We start from the raw sequence: 26,347 nt of genomic DNA, 5'->3' as shown, positions 1-26,347 counted from the left end.
GCTGTCCCCAGGAGCAATTTGGGGAGTTTTAGAGTCTTGCAGCCTCCAGCTGCTTGAGTCCTGTACCATAATTTCTAATCTTGTGGCTAATTTGTTAGTCTTGCAAAGGCAGTCTAGTCCCCAGGTAGGAAGGGGATTTATTTTGGGAAAGGGCTGTTATTGTCTTTGTTTCAAAGCTAAACTACGAACTAAGTTCCTCCTACACCCAGGAATGAACAAGGACAGCTTGGAGGTTAGAAGCAAGATGGAGTCAGTTACATTAGATCTCTTTCACTGTAATAATTGTCTCAGTTACAATTTTTGCAAAGGTAGTTTCAGTCCCTTCCTTTGGGTTTTGTAACACCTTATTCTATGAAGATGGAAAAAGGATGAAGACCACTCTAACATCTTCCTGCTGAACAGGGGGCATGGTGGGGTTAGGTACTGACCCCAAGGTAAGAGGAGTAGAACTGCTTTGCAGCTGTCTGCACGTACTTATAGGCGCCTGGTTGGGGTTTCAAGGCTTACATGACAAGGGTGTTAGTGTTCTCATCTATAGTTTTAATGCAGCATTTATAGAACAGCATACTATAAGGTAAATAATGTGTTCTGGGATAAGCAGTGCAATTCCAAGTTTTAAAAGTAAAGATTTGAAAGCATTAGTTTGGGGACTTGTAGCCCACAGATAATTTAGGATTTAATCCACATTGCAGAAAGTAATAAAAACTCGAGAACAACTAACAAGTGTGCTATAGTTGTTTTTTTTTTTTTTTTGGAAGTATAATTTTTCTCTCACTAGTCCCCAATTTTATTAAAGATAAATCATAGTAGGCCGAATTTACTTGCAAAATAAATTTTAGTCCTATTACGCTTGGCTTGATTATTTGCATAAAGTCCAGTAGGAATAATTATTTGCCATATAGGCTCTTTTAAAATTGGCTTTGCTGAAACTTTGTTCTATAGAGAATCTCAGATTGTACTTTTAAAGCCTTGAAGCCCAGTTACAGATTTATCTATATCTGCACATACCTGTATGAGTTGAGTGAATTTTCCTCCTCTGAAGGTCCTAAGATAACTTGGTGCTCCTGGGCCTGTCAGAAAGTAACATTCTTTATTTAGTACAGGTCAGGAACCCTGTACAGGGAATGTGTAGACAAGGCATGAGGCCAGCTTTCCCTTTATTGGCTCTATAAGTCAACTTTGATTATTTAAAGAAAGCATGCCATTCCAGTCAAAGCCTTGGTAAAATAACCAATTTCTCCAATTGTGTCCTGTTACAAAAAAAAAGAGATTCTTATTGCACTTATGCAAAAAACTAGACTGCCATAAATTGAGAATACTCACAAATAGTTTCTAAATTCTGGAGGAATCAGGTGGAGAGAAAGCAACATGCTCCAAATTTCATTCATGGGAGTATACTTTACTCAATTGCTAAATGTTCTAAATAGCTCAAAAGAAAAAGTTTTCTTGACTCTGAAAAACAAAAGGATTAGCAATGTTTATCACATCAGCTCTCCATGAGTCCTAGAAGTTTGTTTTGTTTCCTCTATTCCAATAACACAATATCTAAAGTTATCAGAGACCTACATTCAAGAGAACCCATCAGAGCCCTATATCTGATTATAAACTGCCTACTGGAAAGGATCAAAACAAGACAGTTTGTCTGTGGATGACAAAAGTCTTAGGCAGCCACTATTAAAGCTACAATTGACTAGGAATTTTGATTACTTCTGTGGCATGCAACAATTTTACATAATAATTAAAGGCTTAATATACATTAAGTTATGTCAGAATTATAGAAGCTTCCTATAATTTTTGAACACATACAAATAACATATTTATAAAAATACAGCCCAAAGAAAGCCAAACATCATTTCATAGTTGACAATGTTTCCTGTGTGATTTTTATGTAAAATAAGGCAAATACATCATTTTTGCACTTTAGGGGACCTAATATCTAAAAGATTAATTAGGTCAGAAAAAGACATACTTTATAATTTGACTTTGGAAAGTTTGTCAAATATCGAAGGTCTACAACACTGGATATCACTAAATAGAATCCCAGGTCACCATAAGTCATTCATATAGCCAAAATGATAACCCAGAAATTTTAAAAAGGAAAAAACCTTTACTCTGATAGAGAGGAGACTCAGCTTTCTAGACAATAATATCCGATGAAGACAGCATGAGGTCAACTGAATCTGTCTCTTCTCTCTCCCCTCCCTTTTTTTTTGTAGTTTATTCAAAAGGCAAACAAGATTTGTTTTAATTGCTCTTAATATTACATAAAAATCTTTTTCAAAAGAGAAAAACAAGTTTCGTGTTTGCTTTAGGGCATCTTTAATGCTAAAGCTAATTTTTAATACAATTTTATAAATTTATGTAGTTTTAATTAGTTTGACTATAAGGTAAGATTCTCATAAACTTCTTATAACTAACTCTTTACAATTTTCTGTTAAACAGATCAATTTTTTAAAAAAGAAAACCCTGTTACTCAGACACATAGGACCAGATTCTGGCTCCACATCAATGTGCTTTTATTTTACTGTTTGATATACAGAAAATTACAAAACAGTTCCCCTCAACTCTTAGCCAACTTGCTTCTTTTCACAGAACTTCCTTTACAAGATCAACCCTTCACAAACCTTTCCAACTTGCTTAAACTTCAGTTTTGACCCTTTACTCTTTTAGGTTAAGACATTCTTTAAAACCCTCTGAACTAGACAAAATTACGTTCCCTTTAACAAAAACCATATTCCCATGCCTTCTTATAATTTCCCACCAAAACCACATTCTACTTTCCTTCTATACCTTGCAACCTTGCATGTAAAACTCTTTTTCCAGTGGACTCAAGTATGTGTTATACTGTTAACTTTTAGAATCTTTCATTTCTTGTGAAAAGTCTGATAGGTAAATGATTTTAATATATACTGGCTGTGGAGCCTAGGACACCAGACAGAAGTGCAAATAAGGTCTGATTCTTCCTAGTACAGTCAGGGGGTGTGGCTTATGCCACATGTCCCCAGGCCTTATCTAGAACCTAATGGCTCCAAAGTAGGTAAGTCAAACAGTTTTCAAAAGTCAAAGAAGCAGTTTATTACCTTAAAGCATTTAGCAAACCTAATATCTGACCTAATTTAGACCAAATGTCTTGATCAAATGTCTAAATTTTGAAGACATTTTTATTTTACCAATAATCTTTAAAGTTGTCTTTATTTCTGAAAGATTACTAAAGTCACATGAACAAAACGGCATTGAAGTTTCTATTTTTCTGACAAAATATTTTATTTAAGCCCTTATTTTGCCCCCAGTTGTTCAGAGCTCTTTCATATATAAACATCACACAAACAGATATAAATATACAGAGAGAAGAAGATCCAGTAGTTGTCAAGATTTTCGTTTGTCAATAATTGGATTATTGGCTTCAGGGTGGAGCCCTTGGAGGAATAGGGTCAGGAAAGCTTGCTGTTTCCAGGGCCTAATAAGCAGGCACAGCTGGAAGGCAGAAACAGATCACCAACATTAAGGGTCCCTTTTTTTTTTTTTTTTTTTGAAACGGAGTCTTGCTCTGTCGCCCAGGCTGGAGTGCAGTGGCACAGTCTGGGCTCACTGTAAGCTCCACCTCCCAGGTTCAAGCCATTCTCCCGCCTCAGCCTCCCGAGTAGCTGGGACCACAGGCACTCACCACCATGCACGGCTGATTTTGTTTTTTGTATTTTTCATGGAGACAGGGTTTCACCGTGTTGGCCAGAATGGTCTCGATATCCTGACCTCGTGATCCACCTGCCTCGGCCTCCCAAAGTGCTGGGATTACAGGCGTGAGCCACTGCGCCCGGCCGAAGGGTCCCATTTTTATATCACATCCTGGATCCCCCAAAAGAGGGAAATACTATGGAAGAAGACAGTGCAATACTTTTACTGTGCATTTTATTACAAGGCAACCCAAAGCCGATCAGCCCATTTTGTAATCAGCCCATCCCCACGGGAGTCTCATCTCTCAGTGGAAGAGGGGGATGTTTGCATACTTTCCAGGTGACCAAGCATGCTTCTCTAATCCAAGCACGCAAAGAGCCAAGTATTCCTCCATAACAGCCAATATCCCTTAAAGTTGCTATACACCAAGGCTAAAGGCTTTCCCATAATGTAAAGTAATTTCTGATGCCCCCAAAACTCAAAAAAAAGGTCAGGTAACACAGTGAAAAACCAAACACAGCCTTAGATTTTGAGAGATATTTATCCACTTTCAATTCCTGGGGTTCCATGAGGAAAATAGGTTTTTTCCAGAATGGGGTCTGTGGTGCCACCTCTGTTTTTTCCCAGGAGTCCAGGCTGTTTGAAATTCTTAGATTCTCTCATGTGGGCATCAGGAGCGGGAAGCAGACAAAATGGAGAAAAATAATTCCGTCAACTGAGAAGAAAAACCTGTTTCAGAAAAAAGCAATTCAAGAAGAGGAAAAAGATAAAGGCCTTTTAAATATGTATAGCTTGGATATCCATTTTAATTAAGCTGATTTTAACAGTAGAGCTCTTTTGTTTTTTAAAAAACTTTTAAAATCTCATTCCAGACTCCAGTCAGGAAAGCCAATATTTTTGACTTTTGAATTCTACCACAGGTAACCTCCCAGTGAAATTAATAAGTTTTAACTAAGGTTATAACTTGACCATGGATGCATAAGGTGTCTCAAAGAGACAGTAAACAGTTTATTTACAAGATTTAGAATCTACCCAAAGGTAATTCAGAGAAATAAAAAATTAGGAAATCAGAAGCAGTCCCTGGGGGAAAAGAATAAATGGCAAAAAGTTTCACAAATTACAAAGCAGAAAGGACTGATTTCCTAAGCCAAGAATTGAACCTAGGCTGCCATTGTCAAAAAACAAAGCCTTAGCTATGAAGCTACAACATTAAGCAGTTTCTATTGTTCTTCCCAAAAGAGGCCTAGAGTAGCCAATTTTGAGCTTACAAAGGCTTTAAACTGCTTAAGATAATTTTTAGGGCTAGCTATGACATGAACCCCAAAATGCTTGTCCTCTGGATGGCAGAGACTAAAGTATCCCCACATGGTCACAAGGTTAAGATTTTAAGGACATAAAACAACATGAGAGAGAAGCTTCATCCAGTATTGGTTTCAGGGGCCTGCAGCAAAGTTTGTAACTGACAAGCCTGCCAGGCTGGCTTGAAAAGTAGGCATTTAGGGGTTCAAAGCCTGTGTTCTGTCCTGTGACACTGCCTCTCCATTACAGAAAGACAAATTCTTAGCACAAAGTACACCAGATTTGCGGCATCCTAATAAGACTAGTCTCACAAATCCTTTTTTTCTATTAATCAAACCTTTGCAGAAGAGACAGTCATGTTTACCATTCACACACACACACACATGAAAGAGAGAGAGACAGACAGACTGACCAACCGACCAACTGACCAGAAACCTGGCTGGTAAGAAATTCTTACCCTTTTTGCCAGCATACCCGGTACCAGGTTTCTGGGTTCCCTTTCTCTGCAACTTTCAGAAGAACAGAGCAGCTTTTGATGACCCCGCTCACGGCACCAAGCTGTGGGGACCCATTACAAAAGAAAATGGCCACTTTCTGTTTTATGGAACCATAGGCAAAAGCTTTCTAGTTTTGCAAGATGCCACCCAATGGGCTGCATGAGGAACCGAATTAACGTTTTCCATCCCAGCCAAAGCAAAATACACGTAACAAAACAGACACTAGTCGCCTCATTCCACACCCAAAATTGACCTAACAAGGCTCAAACTTTCTCCCGCTGGTCTCTGTCATCTTTGATCCACTTAAGGTGGGGAGGGATGACCTCCAACCAGGAATTCGATGAGTGGTCTCTTGGCAAGACGAAGAGTGGAGAATCACAGAGTCAGGCCTGTTGAGCTTTCTTCAGGGCTCACCGAATGTGATTACACTTACAGAGGGTTCTTCAAGTTAGGCCTGCTGGACTTCGGTCAGCAGTTTCTTCAGAGATCCCTTCCACACATACAAACACACACAACAAAGACAAGATGGACAGAAGGCCTTTCAAATCAAGATCCCTTGCCAAGAATTCCAAGAGTATTCCTTCCAAACTAACCTCCTATTCCCCATCTGAGAAATCTCCCCCAAATCTTCCTGATTGAGAAGAAATCTCCGGAACCAAGACTCTTCCTACTCATTAGGTAGGGCCAACTGAGACTTTGAAGGAGCCAAAACTATCAGCAGAAGGGAGGAGGTGTTGGCAGCTCCTAGAATACTCACCAAATCAGACACCTCATAATGGGGCTACAGCTACAGACACTCCATGATTTTGCTACAGACAGAGAGACACACCCCGCAGTACGACTCCAGTTACAGACACCCTGTGGAGGAGCTACAGACAGACGTCCTACCGTGGGGCTGCAGTTATGAAATGTCTCCCCAGGACTATTTCTCTATTGCAATTAAATTCACGAACATTGGGCTGGCACTGACCTGCCAGTAGAGACAGTGTCAGAGTCATCCTCTAATCCAAGAGAACTAGGTGGCTGCTTGGGCTGGCCTCTGGATCCATCAAAGGAGAGGGGCTACCGAACCATGGGCAGGTAGCTACAAAGGCAATCCCAGACCAGCCTCCAAATTTGTAACCACCCAACGGGCTCACCTTGCCTGCTGCCTAGACAGAGCCGACTGATCAAGACAGGAATTGCAATACAGAAAGAATAATTCACATAGAGCCAGTTGTGTGGGAGACCAGAGTCTTTTATTACTAAAATGAGAGATTTTGGGGATCTGAATTTTTAAGCATAATTCTGTGGGTAGGGGGGACAGTGCATTAGGAGTTCTGATTGGTCAGGTCAGAGATGAAATCATAGGGAGTCGAAACTGTCCTCTTGCACTGAGTCAATTCCTGGGTTGGGACCACAAGACCAGATGAGCCAGTTTATGGATCTGGATGGTGCCAGCTGGTCCATCGAGTGTAGGGTCTATAAATATCTCAAGCACTGATCTTAGGCCTTACAATACTGATGCTGTCCCCGGGAGCAATTTGGAAAAATGTAGAATCTGGCAGCCTCCAGCTGCATGACTTCTAAACCATGATTTCTAATCTTGTGGCTAATTTGTTAGTCCTGCAAAGGCAGTCTAGTCCCCAGGCAGGAAGGGGATTTGTTTGGGAAAGAGCTGTTGTTGTCTTTGTTTCAAAGCTGAACTATAAACTAAGTTCCTCCTAAAGTTAGTTCAGCCTACACCCAGGAATGAACAAGGACAGCTTGGAGGTTAGAAGCAAGATGGAGTCAGTTATGTCAGGTCTCTTTCAATGTAATAATTGTCTCAGTTATAATTTTTGCAAAGGTGGTTTCAGTGGCAGTATATAATGTTTAAGAAATATGGTTTAGGAATCAAAGTGGGTTCAGATATAGGCATGGCCGTCTACTGGCTGTAGGACTCTGGGAATTTTACCTAAAATACGTTAGTCTTAACTTCCTCATATGTAGAATAGGAAGAATAATGTTATTTACTTCGTAGGTCATTTTGAGAATTTAGTGACATAACATAGGAAGTGTTTAGTACAGTGATTTCAGATAGGAAACACTCAATATATACTATATTATTCAAGTTTTGATAATCATTTAAAATTCCATGTGTGGAGCCCATATGTATATAGAAGCTTGCTCAACTGCTGTGGCTTGGGGACTGTAACACAATTTGTAAAACTTATTCGTGACCACTCTGAAGGCTAACCATTCACAAGGAACCAAGCAGGACGTTTATCATTGTGGACAGAAAGCACGCTTGCTCAGCTCCAGCTGACTTACATTGTTGTGTAAGTCTGTGTTATAGGAGGAAAGCATACTGGATTAGACAGACAATGGTTTTGTCCAGAATATGGCTTCTATTGATCATTTTGATATTGGTCTTATAGGGACCAAGGGAAAACTTCCTCACTCTCTGAAAGTTTGCTAAAAATAAACTGACAAGAGGCAGATTAATAGGAGAAAAAGAATACAGATGTGTTAACGAGAATAGGGGAGAATCACAGAATGATTACCTATCAGACACATGGTACACAGATGGTTATATACCCTTCTTAAGGGAGAGGGAGATGGAGAAGCGTGGATGATTTTAGGGGTATGGTAAATGATTTTAGGGGAATTTAATGGCCTTGAAAAACATACAATGGCCTGGGACAAAGTCTGTTAGGTCTGCAAAACAAACAATGGTTTGGGACAAGTCTGTTCAGTTGTGTTGACAGACTGCAGCCTTTCTTCCTGTGATATGAGTTTAGTTAATGAAAAACTCAGGGAAGGGATCACAGATAATTGTTTTCTTTGGTGGCTCTAGACTTTAGGCAGATAAAGGAATTTAGAGAACAGCTTCATCCTGGGCTATGGGAGAGACAGAGGATTAAGAGATGGGGGTTGGGGGTATCAGAGAGACCTTGACTCTTCTTTAGTTCAACATGTCAAAGTACCATATTTTGGGGTATATGTTTCTGTACCCCAACAGTTTCACTGGAACTATTTTCCTTACCAATAAATATAAAGATCTCCTTGCTGAGTTGTGTGGTAGCAGAACTCTCCTTCTGCCACTGAACGCACTTTGCATCCTTGATATTTATCACTACACTAAAACTAAACCAATCACGGTAATGATGGAAGGAGAGCTAATGTTATTTGTTATATGTGTGCAAGGCAGCAATTTTGACTAACCAATTTTATTAATGAGGAAAACAGAGGCTTTTAAAAGTTAAATACAGTCATCAGTCACTTAATAATGGTGATATATTCTGAGGACTACATCATTAGGTGATTTTTGTCGTCGTTCAGTCATAGAGCGTGCTTACACAAACCTAGATGGCATAGCTTAGTATGCACCTAGGCTATAAGCTATAGCCTATCGCTCCAAGACTACAAACCTGTGCAGCAGTTTGCTGTACTGAATACTGTAGGCAGTATAACACAGTGGTAAGTATTTTTGTATCTAAACATAGAAAAGGTACAGTAAAAATGTGGTACAAAGGATTAAAAATGGCACACCTGCGTAGTGCACTTACCATGAATGGAGCTTACAGGACTGGAAGTCACTCGGAGTGTGTGGCGAGTGAATATGAAGGCCTGAGACATTAGTGTACACTCCTGTAGACTTTATAAATAACATACACTTAGGCTATACTAAATTTATTTTAAAATGCATTTTCTTCAATAATAAATTAACCTTAGTTTACTTTAACTTTTTTATTTTATGAACTTAAAAAGCCTGCAAAACAAAGAATGGTTTGGGACAAGTCTGTCTAAAAGACTTTTTCACTCTTTTTTTATAATAACACTTAGCTTAAAACACAAACACATTGTACAACTGTACAAAAATCTTTCTTTATATCTTTATTCTATAAACTTCTATTTAAAACTTTTTTACTTTTACTTTTAAAACTTTTTTTGTGAAAAACAAAGACACAAACACATACGTTAGCCTAGGCCTACACACGGTCAGGATCATCAATATCACTTTCTTCTACTAACCCCACATCTTGTCGAACTGGAAGGTCTTTAGGGCAATAACACGCATAGTGTCATCATCTCCTATGATAGCAATGCCTTCTTCTTGAATACCTCCTAAAGGACCTGCCTGAGGCTGTTCCATGGTTAACGTTTTTTGTTTTGTTTTTAATGTAAGTAGATGGAGTACACCCTAAAATAATGATTTTTTTTTTTTTTTTTTTTTTTTTTTGAGACAGAATCTCGCTTTGTCATCCAGGCTGGAGTACAGTGGCATGATCGCAGCTCACTACAACCTCCGCCTCCTGGGTTCAAGTAGTTATCCTACCTCAGCCTCCTGAATAGCTAGGACTACAGGTGCCCACTACCATGCCTGGCTAATTTTTATATTTAAGTAGAGATAGGGTTTCACTTCATTGGTCAGACTGGTCTCGAACTCCTGACCTCAAGTGGTCCGCCCACCTCAGCCTCCCAAAGTTCTGGGATTACAGGCATGAACCACCACACCTGGCTAAAATAATGATTACTGGTATTGTAAATATGTAAACCAGTAACATAGTTGTTTATTATTATCCAGTGTACTGTACATTATTGTACATGCTCTACTTTGATATAATTGGCAGCACAGGTTTGTTTACACCAAATCACCACAAACACATGAGAAATGAAGTGCACTATGACATTATGATGTCTACAACATTACTAGGCAATGGGAATTTTTCAGCTCCATTATAATCTATGGTACTACTGTAGCATATACAGTTTACCATTGACTGAAATGTCCTATTTCTATGGCACATGAGTATAACAGGTGCGTGGCCACACAGCTAGCAAGAATTTCAACCAGGTGTGTCAATAGCAATCACTCAGCCTAGGAAAGCTTTTCTGGTCTCTTTTTCTCCTAAGGTAAAAACATAAATACTTTGGAGAGGATTTCTTCTTTTTAAATCCCCACTTTGGGGAAGAACTATTTGCTAGATGATGCCCTAATAGAATCCACTTTCCAGATTGTTTCTAAAAGCATTTTTGGTTAAAAAATTAAATGATGCTACCACTATTGTATTAATGAAATTAGCTCAGGAAGAAAATCTCTTAGGCTACACAACAGCCTTCTCAGCCCTTTTGGTTTGGACTTTAGGGGCTGGCTTTGGAGTTCCACGGGAGGCCTGATTCAGAGAGAGGTCTAGTTTAAAGGGTTGAGAGAAGCAACTTCTGGTTTATTCCTTGTCAGAAATTCTCTCTTTTAGATCCATTCCAAGTTCAGGAGAACCTTATGACTATGCAAATATACAAGAGACCCCTCGACAACCAAAGACCTTTCTAAATTCTTATATTAGAAAATACCCCAATAACATATCACCTATTCTGTCAAACACAGTACTAAGTATGTAGGTGGTGAATTACAGATAAGCATTAGCATTTCCAGGTTGTATATATCAAAGAATAGGTTTTTACTTTATTTCCAAACATCACTCTGTATGTGATTGCAAGGATAGAATTTAAAGTTCTGTTGAAACACAGATGCTGTGCAGTTAGACGGGGCTGTCACTAGCTGGGAGCTACCTTCTGACCATGTAGCCTTATAACTTTTGGAGTACAAATTGGTGCTTAACTCTGCAAATTTTTCCAATTTGCTGGAGGGAACCGGTGCTGATCTTGAAAACAATACAGATTATTCCTTTGATTTATTTATATTTTATTTGTGCAGATTATGGGATACATGGGAAATTTTCTTACAAGAGTATTCCTTTTAAATTGTGTTTCAGCTGAATTAATACACATCAAGGATTTTTTGGTCACTAAACTGTTAAATTCTCAAATGCCAAGGGTCTGTTATAAGTTCTGAGGGAGGGTAATAAATCAATCCATAAACATCTACCAGTAGAAAAATATAAATGAGCTTTTCAGCTGCCTGGGGGGCCTGGTGCTCACTAGTTAATTTGAATAAAAAGGGAGGGAAATGAAGGAGGAAAAGCAGGTTCAAAGCTAGAGGTGCTTCTTCAGGGAGGATCTCTTAATAAAAAGAAGGGTTGAGGCCGGGCGAGGTGGCTCACTCCTGCAATCCCAGCACTTTGAGAGGCCGAGGCAGGTGGATCACCTGAGGACGGGAGTTTGAGACCAAGGCGGGTGGATCACAAGGTCAGGAGATCAAGACCATCCTGGCTAACACGGTGAAACCCCATCTATACCAAAAATACAAAAAATTAACTGGGTGCTGTGGCAGGTGCCTGTAGTCCCAAGCTACTCAGGAGGCTGAGGCAGGAGAATGGCATGAACCCGGGAGGCGAGGTTGCGGTGAGCAGAGATCCCACCACTGCACTCCAGCCTGGGCAACAGAGCAAGACTCTATCTCACAAAAAAAAAAAAAAAAAGAAAAAGAAAAAGAAAAAATTAAAATGTCAAACCTACAGGCAGTTGTATCATTGTTTCAGCTGCATGTGAATGGACTGATGGCATCTGCTGTGCAGCCCATTAAAATAAAGCTGCACTGTCTCTGATGTCTTCACTCAGGTCATAGACCTGCTCACTGTTTAGGTTGCTTTTCTAGGTTTTGAAAACTTAGCACCATGTTTTCTCTCCTTCTTAAATAAACCTATTTTCTTGACCCATCCCAATTGAAGCATTTCCTTCCCTTTTACACACAGTCTCCCACATACTCCTTTAGGCGAGCCTCTTTATTCACCCCTCCTAACTCCCATCCCTTTTAGCACCAATTTTTCACTTTCATTGAACAAGCCTGCAGACATCCTTATCCCATGGGAAGGTGGCTGCCTGGATGGCAGTCCACCTCGCCTAACCCACATGCTGACAGCAGTGTCTTCCATTTCAAACATTTCTGCTTTATACCCTTGCCACCTGTTCAGAGCAGATGGGAAGCTGCCATGGCAAGGCCAGTGCTAAATGCCACTCATGCACTCTGTAAACGAAAGCAGAGTTTTTGTCGTTGCATTATAATAATGGAACGCAGGCTGCTTGCAGTCGGTCCCTACAATTGTTTTTATCAATAAATTCCTTCCAGTCAGCCCAGGTAGTTGGGATAGATATTGAGAACAGGTTCATTCCATTGGGTTTCCGAGTGATTTGGTGCCTGAGCTCCTATCTGCAGTGAGCACATGGGAACTGTGGGAGGTAGGAGGAGTGTTGCAGCATCAGAGTCTGATGACATGGAAGGCAACTGGTGCTGGCCTAATTCCCTGTGGTACAACCTGGCCTTTGGGGCCATCATGTCTTTATAATCATTTGGCCTCATGGCCCTTTGCCAAGTTTCCTTGTAGGCAGTAGTTTGGTCTCATGTGACCTTACTAGACAATTTAACGGGGGTTCATTAGAAGATGGAGAAGTATCGAAATAACACAGGTTTACACTGAGACCATATGGTATTTTACAGAGTGAGGTATTGTCAAATGAGTAGAACAATGCGTATTCTTTGTTTCTATGTTTTGAAAAATTCTCCCCACAGTAGGACACTATTGTGTACTAAATACCATGGCCCCTCAGATATTCGGCCAAACAGGCTTTCAGATTTTGGAAGACATGGAGCATGAGGTAAGTGCCTGGATCCCCAAACCACTTGCCTCCATCTTGCTTCCAGGTGGACACTCTGGAGGTGATACGGCATCCGGAAGAAACCACCAACATGAAGAGGCAAACCATGGCTTCTTACTTCCGGGTATGGAGTCTTCTTGATCTGTATTCTGCCTACTTCCAAAAAGGACTATCCAAGCTTTCTTATGAGATGCCCAGGTAGAGTCAGTGAAACAAGGGCAAAGCACAGAGTCAAGAAACATCGGGTTGGGGAAGTGCTGGAAGCAGGGCGGGAAGAGAGCACTGGGCACACAATCCTCCTGCCCATTAAATGACTGATTCTGTCAGCATTCAAGCTGCTTCTTGGTCTTAAAGTTACTGGAGGCAGCCACTTTTCTAGCATACTGAATAGTAAAGTAGTTAATAAAGTTCCAGAAGTTGGCTTATTAAGTTCAGATACTAAGAGAATCTGTCTTAGCATTGATTTCATTTTCCTAGATTAAATTGACCCATTGTAAAATATACTTGTCTGAGCCCTATTATTTCCCATTTCTGCCATCCCTATTTCTAATACTTCATCTAGTTAAATGCCTCCTTTGGGTAAAAACACGGTCTCTAGAAGGGCTCTGTTAAATGCACATTATATAGCAAAGACAAGACACATAGAATCTTGCAGCAATTTGCACAGATTTGTTTGTCTTCAAATTACAAAGCATTAGAGTTGGAAGGCCTTTAGAGATCACGTACCACTGGAAGCTGAGATCCAGATAGTTTCACAGTAGAAATGCTGTTAGGCCAAGCACAGTGACTCACACCTGTAATCCCAGCACTTTGGGAGGCTGAGGCAGGCGAATCACCCGAGGTCAAGAGTTTGAGACCAACCTGGCCAACATGGTGAAACTCCATCTCTACTAAAAATGCAAAAATTAGTCAGGTGTGGTGGCAGATGCCTGTAATTCCAGCTACTTGGGAGGCTGAGGCAGGAGAATTGCTTGAACCTGGGAGGTAGAGGTTGCAGTGAGCTGAGATTGCACCATTGTACTCCAGCATGGGTGACAGAGTGAGACTCCGTCGCAAAAAGAAAAAAAAAGAAATGCTGTTAGATCAAATTTAGAGCTGATCTCAGGGGCAGCGGAATGAGGTAGTAAGGTGGGGTTGGCAGAGGAAAGGGCTTGGCAGGGATGAGAGGTCAGGTGGGTGGGAAGCCAGAAGAGCCAGGCAGGCTGAAGGGCAGGACTTGGGAGCCAGCACTCTGGATAGAAGGCTCCATGGAAAGCTAGCAGGTGCAAGGATCTAAAGTGCAGAAGTCCAGCCTAGCCAACTGTGCTTCAGAGGTGGGTTAGAATTGGGCTCAGGGTATGAATTGCAGGGGCCCCAGACCTTTGAATCCCATACTCCATCATGTAGTAAGTCATGCTATAGCATCTGTGGCAGGTGGGCCCCTGCCTCATCATTCTGATGTTTGGTTATTTCTAATTGCTGCTTATTTCTTATATTGAGACATACCTGGTCCTATACCCATTAGTGGCTCTATCCTCATCTGTTAGTCCATTTTATGTTGCTATGAAGGAATACCTGAGACTGGATAATATATATATTTTTTTTGAGCCAGAGTCTCAATCTGTTGCCCAGGCTGGAGTGCAGTGGCGCAATCTTGTCTCACTGCAACCTCCACCTCCTGGGTTTAAGTGATTCTCCTGCCTCAGCCTCCCATATAGCTGGGACTACAGGCACGTGCCACCAAGCCTAGCAAATTTTTTTTTTTTGTATTTTTATTAGAGACAGGGTTTTGCCATGTTGGCCAGGCTGGTCTTGAACTCCTAACCTTAGGTGATCCGCCCATGTCAGCTTCCCAAAGTGCTAGGATTACAGGCATGAGCCACCGCGCCCAGCCAAGACTGGAAAATTTATAAAGAAAAGAGGTTTATTTGGCTCACGGTTCTTCAGGCTATACAAGTGTGGCGCCAGCATCTACTTGGCTTCTGGTGAGGTTTTACTCATGGAGCAGGCATGTTACATGGCAAGAGAGGGAGGAATGGAGAGGGAACAAGACAGAGGGGGGATCCCATACTCTTTTAAACAACCAGATTTTGCATGAAGTAATAGAGTAAGAACTCACTCATTGCCATGTGGACAGCACCAAGCCATTCATGAAGAATCTGCCCCCATAACCCAAACACCTCCCACTCATGAGGCATCTGCCCACATGACCCAAACACCTCCCACTGGGCCCATCTCCAACATTGGAGGTCACATTTCAAATGAGATTTGGAGGAAACACACATCCAAACCGTATCATCCTCCTGGTAACCCTTGGTGTCTGTGTGTATTTTCCCACTGGATTTAGTGGCTCTATTTACTCTGTGAAATGATTCTCAAGATCTTAGGGCCCCCCTATCAGCAGAAAAGCCTCTGGCTTATGGTTTTTCAGAAATATACCCATAACAACCAGTTTGGTGTTCTCAAAATACCAGTTCACAAATGCTAACCCTGAAAAACAAGTTACCTTGGTAAGCTAGGTAACACCAATTTTGATCTGTAGGAGCAGTGACTATGAAATAATGGAACTGATTTCCTTTGACTTATAATAGCCCCTGAAGGTATGCCCAGAAGAGCTCCAGCAGTGGATGCCCTCAGAAACAACTGAGGCCGCCCCCTTCACAAGCGCCCCTCTGATTTTCCATGTCCTTCCTCCCCTCTTGCTATGAGAGCCCTGTACCAGCTGCTTGGTATATGTTAGTTGATAGTCACCATAATCTTCATTTTGAATACTTCTCTTATTTTCTTTGCTTTGTTTTTGTATTTTTCTTTTCTGTCCCACTACCTTATTACCAATCGTATCAGTAGGATTTGCTTAGACTATCTGGTGGATCTTAGGCTGAAGAAGCAATTTGCCCCTTCCTCAAACGCTGGACATTTTAAATTACAGATACAGATTGTGGAACGTCACCTGGGAATACCAGCGACAAGCATTCTAGTTCTGGCAATGGAATTACAGGATAGCCTAGAGCATGTTCTTAGCTAAGTTTCTGCCATACGGGATATTGCTTGGCACTAGGTGATGTTTAAAGAATGTTTTTGAATCTGCAGATGGCTATAAGCAGGACTTATATTATTATCTCCTATTGCTGATTTCATGTTCTGCCTCGCAAAGGTCTGTAAGCCTCAAACTGCTCTAGAGGCTTCTGCAGGCCCGTGTTGTAATTATCCATTGCATTGGTGGTAACCTCGTTCCTTGTGCATTTTTCTCCCTGGTAGTATTCTCTGATGGACCTGCTCTCCAAAATGGTGGTTGGACAGCCCCACTTTGTGCGCTGCATTAAACCCAATGATGACCGAGAGGCCCTGCAGTTCTCGAGAGAGAGGGTGCTGGCCCAGCTCCGCTCCACAGGGATTCTGGAGACAGTCAGCATCCGCCGCCAGGGCTATTCCCACCGCATCCTCTTTGAAGAATTTGTGAAAAGGTCAGACCATCACCTTTGGGAATGCATTCTTGTAAATGTAGCTCTACTCTGGCCATCCCTGTGTCCTAAGATTGTTCCTCCTGCCCACTCTCCTCCAAATATGTAATTGGCTAGTTGCCAGCTACCATTTAGTTCTTTGTTGAATTTTTATTGTGCTTCAACTAAACTGCAGTGATCCAGCAGTCACGTTAAGCTTCCTTCTGATCACATTATTTTAAATGTCCATATACATTTATATGTTATAAATCCTTAGGTCTCAAGTTCTCCAGGTATTTTGTTGTTATGATGAAAGTATCCCTCCATAAGTGGGCCCAGATTCTGGTGGATTGGAATGCACCCAAGCACCAGTTCTTCTTCCAGGTTCTGGCATGATATAATATAATAATTAACACTTATATAGCACCTAAAGTATCCTAAGAGTACAGGACATTTTAGGGCACTATTTAAAATGTATTTCATTTGATCCATAGAACAACCCTATAAGCTAGACTCTATTATTATCCCCATTTTACAAAATGTAAAGGTGAGAAAACTTGGGTATCAAAAGAAAGTAAGTGATTTTCCCATGGTCTCATGCTGGTCAATGTAGAGCCAGGATTTGAACCCAGGCAGTCTGGTTTCAGTATCCATGCTTTTAATCTCTTCAGTTCAGTGCAGTCAATCAATATTTATTGAAATAAATTGCATGGCACTTTCTTAACCCAGAAGTGCCTTTGTCTAAGAATGAAATGCTGCTCTTTTCTGAACAACTGCCATAGACATTATGTATGAATGTGATTACAAGTAGAATTTTCTGTGAAGAAATAAGGAAAACAATAACAAAAAAAAAAACCCCTCTGAGAAGCACTGCTGTCTGAGGATGCCTGGAGAGGAATATTGAAATCCATTGTATGCCTGACAAAGACAAGGCAATCAAGAAAAAAAAATACATTGTAGAATCTGCCTCACTCCTTAAGCCATCAGTTAGTGTCTTTTTACCTCCACTCTGAAACATGTGCCCAAGGTCATTTTTTCCAACTTTTTCTCAGGAGAGGATGGGTCCTAAATAAGGTAGCTTGCTTTATCAAGTCTCCCAAACTCTGCTAAATTCCATGGAAAAGATAAGGCCAAAAAAACAAAAACAAAAAAAAACAAAAACAAAAAAACAAAGAGAAAGTTCCTTGCAATGAGAGCTTTTAAATTAAAATAAGAACAAAATGGCTTTTTTTTTTTTTTTTTTTTTTTACATGTTTTTGAGCTTCATTTTTCCTCTTAAATTTGGAGGTGAAACAAGAAAAAAAAATTTAGCACATGAATTTGACTAGTCAAGTATTTTTTGTAACAATGTTTGAATACATAAAAATATTTAAGAAAACAGGTCAAATGCTGAACAGATTGGCACTTCTTTGTTCATAATCAGAAAGTCATTAGGCAAGTATGAACAGGAGTTTCAAAATGCCAGTAAATCTGAGGATATCAAAGATTTCTGAGCCAGCAAGTTAATTGGTATTTTGATCCTTTTGAACAACTTAACAAAATAGATGAGTTAGCAGTTTTCTCCCTTGATGTTATTCGACAAATAGGTACACTTCTTATCTTCCTGTTCAAGAGTGCTGTTTTGTAAACTCTCAGCAGGAAATATGCAGACAGGACAATCAAAGACAGGAAACAGAGCCATTCAAGGTTTATTAAATGGAGGTAAATAAAAGATAAAAACTCATTTAATGTTACTCTATACTTTTGTATTTTCCAGCATTCAGGACTGAAACCCCAAGTGTACACCTGGTGGTGGTCTTGGGATCATGTTGTTGGGTTCCAGAAAGGGGAAAGACTTCCCCAGTCCCCAGATGACCCAAGTCTGCAGGCTTGGCCAAACCTCAGATACTTTCTTTCCCCTATTCTCTTTGAGCTTTCTGGCAAAATGATTTGGAAGTGCCCTTCCTTATCTCCTACTCATACAGCCTTTGAGGAAGAGGGTGTCCCCAACATCCTCTCATCAATAGGACCAGGTGAATTGTAAGTCTTTATGTTCTTGACTAGGCATGAAAGAGGCCACCTGGAAATGCTGGAGCCTTACTGTTGAGGGACATCATAGAAAAGCAATCTAAGCATTTATTGTTTTTGTGGTCAATGGATTCCGATGCAGTCTCTCAGAAGGTCTACAGCGGGCAAACACATAACTGCATGTATTGGGATGTGTTCTGACAAATGTCTAAAAAATAGGGCCGAGTCAGGCTGAGCACGGTGGCTCACACCTGTAATCCCAGCACTTTGGGAGGCCAAAGCAGGCAGATCACCTGAGGTTAGGAGTTTGAGACCAGCCTGGCCAACATGGTGAAACCCCATCTCTACTAAAAATACAAAAATTAGCTGGCTGTGTTGCATGCCAGTAATCCCAGCTACTCAGGAGGCTGAGACAGGAGAATCACTTGAACCCAGGAAGCAGGGTTTGCAGTGAGCCAGGATTGCGCCACTGCACTCCAGCCTGGGCGACAGGGTGAGACTTTGTCTCAAAAAAATAAAGAATAGGGCTAAGTCTAATTGTTTATTTATGAAGGTATTATAGTAAATAATGCAGTTTAGTAAAGAGACCTGAATTCTAGTCTCCTCTGGTATATAACATCTGGAAAGTAACCCAACATTCTTTAAAAGATGTTTCCTCACCTGCAGGACAAGAAGGCAGGAATATACAAAGCCCACATTCTAAAGATTTTCAAGGATTACTTGCAGATGCCCGGGGCTTACTTAGTTTCTAAGTCTTCTAGGGATTTTTGCCTTCCCAATCGAGCTCACTGGATGAGAGACCTGCATCTACCAGGCTGTGATTCATAACAGTTGTTAACCATTGAACAAAATGAAACTCTTCCCTTTTCTCTTTCATTGGCATCTTCCATTTCTTCTCATCATGATGGCGTGGAGAACCATGGTGCCTTGGTATCTCTTTCATCTCATTCTCCTTTCTATTCTTCTACTCTCTCTCTTCCAGAAACTAGGAATCACCTTTGACTTCTCACTTTCTTTAAATAATCCATCACCAGGTCCTCCAGCTGACCACCTGCTAAAGTTTCTCAAAAACGTCCCCTTGGGAATCTCTCATCCCTTCTTCCATAGCTTTAGTCCAGGCCTTTTGTTATTATTATTAACAGCTCAATTTAGATATAATTCATGTATGATAAAAGTCATCTTTTGGAAGTATACAATTCGGCCACGCACAGTGGTTCACACCTGTTATCCCAGCATTTTGGGAGACCAAGGTGGGCAGATCACCTGAGGTTGGGCGTTCGAGACCAGCCTGACCAACATGGAGAAACCCCGTCTCCACTAAAAATACAAAATTAGCTGGGTGTGGTGGTACATGCCTGTACTGTGGTGGTACATCCCAGCTACTCCGGAGGCTGAGGCGGGAGAATCGCTTGAACCCAGGAGGCGAAGGTTGCCAAGAACCGAGATCGTACCATTGCCCTCCAGCCTGAGCAACAAGAGTGAAACTCCCTCTCAAAAAAAAAAAGAAAAAGAAAGTATACGATTCAATGCTTTTTAGTCACAGAGTTGTATAAACATCACCACCATCTTATCATAGAACATTTCATTACCTAAAAAGAAACTCCAAACTCATTAGCCATTCTCCCCTTTCTCCTCAATCCCAGCAGACTTAGGCAACCAAGGGGGATAATCTAACTTCCATCTGTATGGATTTGCCTATTATTGACATTTCATGTAAATGGAATCATACAACATGGCCTTTTGTGTCTGGCTTCTTTCACTTAGCATGTTTTCAGTGTTGGATGAAATAAATACTGGTACTATGTACCAGTATTTTATTTTTTTTATAGGTGAATAATATCCCATTGTATGAATATATCACATTTTGCTTCCTCATTTATCAGCGGATGAACTTTTGCATTGTTTCCACTTTTTGGCTGTCATGAATAATGCTGCTATGAATATTCATGTATAACTTTTAATGTGGGCATATGTTTTCACTTCTTTTGGGTATATACCTATGAGTAACGTTTCTTGGTCATATGGCAACCCTCTGTTCCAAGTGGCTGCACAATTTAAATTACCATCACCAGTGTTATGAGAGTCCCAATTTTTCCACATCCTCCTCGACATTTATTATTTTGTCTTTTTTATTTTAGTCATTCTAGTTGATGTGAAGTGGCATCTCATTGTAGTTTTGATTTGTGTTTCTCTAATGACTAACGATGTTGAGCAGCTTTTCTGTGTTCCTTGGTTATGTGTATATCTTCTTTGGAGAAATGTTTATTCAAATCCTTTGCCCACTTTATGTTGTTGATGTTCATGTATTCCAAATATTGGTCCCTTATCATATAATTTGCAAATATTTTCTCTTTCTCTTTTTTTTAAATGAGCTACTGGTCACTTTGATATTTTCTCACTCTATGGGTTGTCTTCTTTTTTTTTTTTTTTTTTTTTCTCACTCTATGGGTTGTCGTCTTCTATTTTTTTTTTTTTTTTGAGATGGAGTCTCGCTCTGTCACCCAGGCTCAAGTGCACTGGCATAGTCTTGGCTCACCCAACCTCCGCCTCCCGGGTTCAAGCAGTCTCATGCCTCAGCCTCTGGAGTAGCTGGGATTACAGGCATCTGCCACCATGCCCTGCTAATTTTTGTATTTTTAGTAGAGATGGGGTTTCACCATGTTGGCCAGGCTGGTCTCGAACTCCTGACCACCTGACCTCATGTCATCCACCCACCTCGGCCTCCCAAAGTGCTAGGATTACAGGAGTGACCCACCGCGCCTGGCCTGGGTTGTCTTCTTGATGGTGTGCTTTGGAGCACAAAATTTTAAAATTTTGATGAAGTTCAATTTATGTATGTTTTCTTTTGTTGCTCATACTTTTAGTATTCTATCTAAGAAGCTATCACCTAATTCAATGTGACAAAAGTTTACTCCTATTATTATTCTAGGAGTTTTGTAGTTTTAGCTCTTATGTTTTAGATCTATGGTCCATTTGGATTTAATTTTTTGTATGGTGTGAAGTAGAAGTCTAACTTCATTCTTTTGTATGTGGATATCCAGCAGTTTCAGCACCATTCTGTCAAAAATACTGTTATTTCCCTCCATTAAATTGTCCTTGGATTCTTGTCGAAAATCACTGGACCGGCCAGGCGCTGTGTCTCAAGCCTGTAATTCCAGCACTTTGGGAGGCCGAGACGGGCGGATCACGAGGTCAGGAGATCGAGACTATCCTGGCTAACACGGTAAAACCCCGTCTCTACTAAAAAATACAAAAAACTAGCCGGGCGAGGTGGCGGGCGTCTATAGTCCCAGCTACTTGGGAGGCTGAGGCAGGAGAATGGCTTGAACCCGGGAGGCAGAGCTTGCAGTGAGCTGAGATCCGGCCACTGCACTACAGCCTGGGCGACAGAGCGAGACTCCGTCTCAGAAAAAAAAAAAAGAAAGAAAGAAAATCACTGGACCATAAATTTAAGGGGTTATTTCTGGACTCTCTGTTCTTTTCTCTATATCTTTTCTGGACCTTTTAAAACTTTTTTGCTCACCCTCTTGCCAGTTTTCTAAGTGGACTTCCTGCCTATTTCATTCTCCAAAGAGAGAGTAGAATAGAATTTGTAAAATTCCTATCTGAGCATATTGTTTCCTTAATTAAAATGACCATCCAGGCCCCTATGGGGTGAGCTGCAGTGCTCTGGCCTGGTGTAGGGGAGTCCACCTGATTTGGCCCCTGCTTACTTTCCTAGTCTCTTCTTTCATTTCCCACATCTCAGATCACGCTCTAGCCAAAACTGAGTTACTTGGTGTTCCCTAACCACCCCAGTCTGTTCTAGTCTTTTGTGCTTTGCTCAGGCTATGTCGACTAAATCTCCCTTCTCTAAGCCCTCAGTCTGTTGTCTTAGCCAAGCTAACTCCTGCTCATTCCTTAGGCCTTTGACCAGGCATGAACTTTTCTGTGATACCCTCCTTGACTTCACCAGGCTGGGTTAGGATCTCTTTTGATAAGCTTCTTTGGTAGCACTTACTACATTGTAGAGCAATTATCTACCTCTCATCACAACCTTAACCCGCTGGGAGGCAGGGATATTTTTCAGCTCTCTCTCTCTCTCTCTCTCTCTCTATATATATATACACACACACACACACACACACACACACACACACACACAGAGGGTCTCACTCTGTCACCCAGGCTGGAATGCAGTGGCACAATGTTGGCTCACTGCAACCTCTACCCCCAGGTTCAAGCAATCCTCCCACCTTAGCCTCCCAAGTAGCTGGGCCACAGGCGTGCACCACCACGCCTGGCTTATTTTTTGTATTTTTAGTAGCAATGGGGTCTCACCATGTTGCCCAGGCTGGTTTTGAACTCCTGAGCTCAAGCAGTCTACCTGCCTCGGCCTCACAAACTGCTGCGATTATAGGCGTGAGCCACCATGCCTGACCTTCAGCTCACTTTATGTCTGTATTGTCCAATGCAGTGCCTGGCACAAATTCAGTGTTTAATAAATATTTGTTGAGTTGAATCAAACTCTTACCACTTCTTTTTCATCACTATTTTCTTTTTTCATCCCTTGACTTACCCTTTGATCCTTGCTCTTTGAAATATATGACAGAGCCGGGCGCGGTGGCTCAAGCCTGTAATCCCAGCACTTTGGGAGGCTGAGACGGGCGGATCACGAGGTCAGGAGATGGAGACCATCCTGGCTAACATGGTGAAACCCCGTCTCTACTAAAAAATACAAAAAACTAGCCGGGCGAGGTGGCAGGCGCCTGTAGTCCCAGCTACTCGGGAGGCTGAGGTAGGAGAATGGCGTGAACCCGGGAGGCGGAGCTTGCAGTGAGCTGAGATCCGGCCACTGTACTCCAGCCCGGGCAACAGAGCGAGACTCCGTCTCAAAAAAAACCAAAAAAACAAACAAACAAAAAAAAAAGAAATATATGACAGATATCTAGAACTGGCTTTGCTGAGGTTAAGTTTTACTTGTACTGTAATGTACAACCTAGACTGACAGAATGTAAGATTTTGGGTAAATCATAGTAGCTCTTTATCAATAAAAGGTAAGAAATCTAAAAAAAGTTGATTTAAAATAAGGCTCTAACCCAGTTTGATAATGCTATTATTAGAGGTTAATACATTGAAAGGCTAACTTTAAACAAATTTGCCCCCCTTCTCTCTATAACAAAAAATGATTTTTTTCCCGAAATCCAAAGAGATAAGCTTAATAGGACAAGGAAGACTCTTTCCTTTTCCAGCTTCTTCTTTCGCATCTCCCCACCTCTCAGCTCATACTCCAGAACAAAAACCACTTGGAGCTTCCTAACACAGCATACATACATTTTATGAAAGCACCGTTCTGTGAAAGCAGGCTGGTTACTTGGTATGTTAGTCAGGAACCTCTCAATAACAAGTAACTTAAACTCAAACTAGTTGAAGCAACAATTAAAAGGGAATGATACATTGGCTTATAAAACTAGGAAGTTCAAAGACAGGTCCGGATCCAGGCAATCAAACAGTTTTACCAAGCCAGCGTCTTTTTCCTTGTATCAGTTTTCTTTTTCCCTCTTTTGAGTTTCTGATAAGGAGCCAGGTTAGCTCTCCTTACATGTTGGCAAAAATGGTCCCTGGATGCTCCTATAGAAAGCATTCTGTAGGCTTAGCAACAAGAGAGTTTCTACAAGTTCTTATGCAAGGAACTCTCTGATTGTCTGAGTCTGGATCACATGCCCCCCTTGAACCAATTACTGTGCCCAGGGATATGATTGGCAGGGTCTTGGGTCAACTGCCAGGGATGGGGTCAGTCCCACTTGAACCATGGCCTAAAGGACTCTGTTAAAGGAAGGAGAGAGAGGGATGGGTAGGCTAAAACAATAGGCATCCATTACCCTTAGTTGTAACTATTCTGTGTCCTAGAATAAATGACAACAGTTCAGAAAGGTTCACCTTAGCCCAGGTATCTACCTACCTATAGGAGCCCTTTAATTTAGAATTTTGTAGGAACAAAAATTTTGTTGACAATAACTGAATGTTAACTTTGGAATAAGAACTAAATATGTATAGTTACTATCATTTTCACTTAAGGATGGTTATCTTGTTTGTTTTGTTCAAATATGACTTCACATAGCATACTGCGGGTTATTTAAAAGTTTCCATCTCCACTTCACTAAGGGATCAGAGAAAACCCGGTCTATTCTGGCCCAGTTTGAATTCATCTTCTTGCATTTGACACAGTTCTCTGACTTTCTCACCCATGATATTCTTGTCCCACCTAGGACCCAGCCTAGAAGTGCTGGATGTCATTATGTCACTTCCCTTTCTCAGGGTCTCTTCTTCTGGCCTCTATTTGTGTTTTGTTTGTTTGAGATAGGACCTTGCTCCATTGCCTAGGCTGGAGTGCAGTGGCATGATCATGGTTCACTGCAGCTTTGAACTCCAGAGCTCAAGCAATTCTTCTGCCTCAGCCTACAAACAACCCGAGAGGACATGTGCAAACCACCATGCCTGGCTAATTTTAAAATTTTTTTGTAGAGACAAGATCTCATTATGTTGCCTAAGCTGGTCTCAAACTCCTGTGCTCAAGCTATCTATCCTCCCACCTTGGACTCCAAAGTGCTAGGATTACAGGTGTGAGCCACCACATCCAGCTTATTCTCTTCTTTTGACTATTTCCTGCCATACTTTCAGAATACTAATCTTAATCTTTCAGCTGAATTTTTGCTTACACTTTGTGCCTTGCTAACTCTAGTCTCTGTTTACCTTACATGATCCTTTATACTGCCACCAGATTTATGTTTATAACAATATCAAGATGATCATGTCACTCTCAGGAATAAACTTCGGTGCCTCTTCTTCGTTGTCTGTAGCATAAAGTCTAAAGCCTTTAGCTAAGCAAAGTGAGGAGGCCAAAGCAATTCCATCTTGGACATTAACCTGCCATGTTGACTTTCGATTAACCCCAGTTCCAGTAATGCCTCTAAGATTTTTATTTCATCTACTGTTTCTTCTGCAAGAGCATCTACTTACCAGAAATCCTGCCCTTAGGTCAGAACAACCTTGACCATAAATCTTGCCCTGAGACAGATTTATTTACACAGCATTCTTGCTTTTCCCTGGGAGGTTGACTTTGATTGTCCTACACATTCCTTTTGAAACAGGAGAGTTCCCTGACCCCCCTCACAGGATATGCAACAAGGGTGTGGCTCATCTGTTCAGTCACCACTGCTCAAATCACCTGTGGGAGGGGGAGCATGTGGATGGACAAGTGCAGGAACTGGGGCAAGTGCTTTGGGTTCCAGCCCCACTCCCCAAGTAGTGTCTATGGGTGGGGTGTCTGCAACTCCCAAAGCCCGAGTGGGCATGTTACAGTGCACTCTTTCAGCTTTGCTGTCTGCAGATGGCTTAAGGGTTAACCAGCTCAGTGGACCCTCTGCCTTTTCCCAGGGGCAGTAGGCCAGTGTGATAGCTTTCTGTATCCTGAGCTCTTGTCCCACGTCCCAGAAGAATCAGGTCATACATGGACTTGAAGGATGAATGCAGGGGTTTTATTGAGTGGTGGAAGTAGCTCTCAGTGGGATGGATGGGGAGCTGGAAGGGGGATGGAATGGGAAGATGATCTTCCTCTGGAGTTTGGCTGTCCAGTGGCCAGACTCCTCTCCAACTGCCCCTAGCAGAACTCCTCTCGGCCTTCAGATGCTCCTTCTATCTCTCTTTCTCTGCCATGCTGTTCTGCCATGGTCTGCTTGTCTCCTCATCTGCTCTGGAGCCTGGGGTTCATGGTTTGCATGGGTACAGAATAGGTGATGTAGTGGGCCCAAAGGCAACTTTTTGGGTGCAAAAACAGGAATACCTGTCCTTATTTAGGGCCAGGGGTATCCAGACTTGAGGGTGGGACCTTTGCCAGGGAACCACCCTCTTCTACCTAGTGTTTCCCTGTCTCCTGTTCATATCACTTTCCTATCT

The 26,347-nt window shown here is 41.4% G+C and overlaps 1 protein-coding gene across 1 annotated transcript in view; it reads left to right on the top strand.

The window, feature by feature from the left end:
• The window catches only part of MYO3B (myosin IIIB), a 498,102-nt gene that overhangs the window by 285,938 nt on the left and 185,817 nt on the right, over positions 1–26,347 (top strand). The window contains exons 24-25 of the mRNA XM_050751472.1: positions 13,033–13,110; positions 16,224–16,429. Of these exons, the coding sequence (XP_050607429.1) occupies positions 13,033–13,110; positions 16,224–16,429 (284 nt within the window). The remainder of the gene's footprint in view (positions 1–13,032; positions 13,111–16,223; positions 16,430–26,347) is intronic.

Source organism: Macaca thibetana, chromosome 12, assembly GCF_024542745.1.
Source record: "Macaca thibetana thibetana isolate TM-01 chromosome 12, ASM2454274v1, whole genome shotgun sequence".
NCBI classification, from domain to species: Eukaryota; Metazoa; Chordata; class Mammalia; order Primates; family Cercopithecidae; genus Macaca; species Macaca thibetana.
This window is presented reverse-complemented; position numbering and strand designations above follow the sequence as displayed.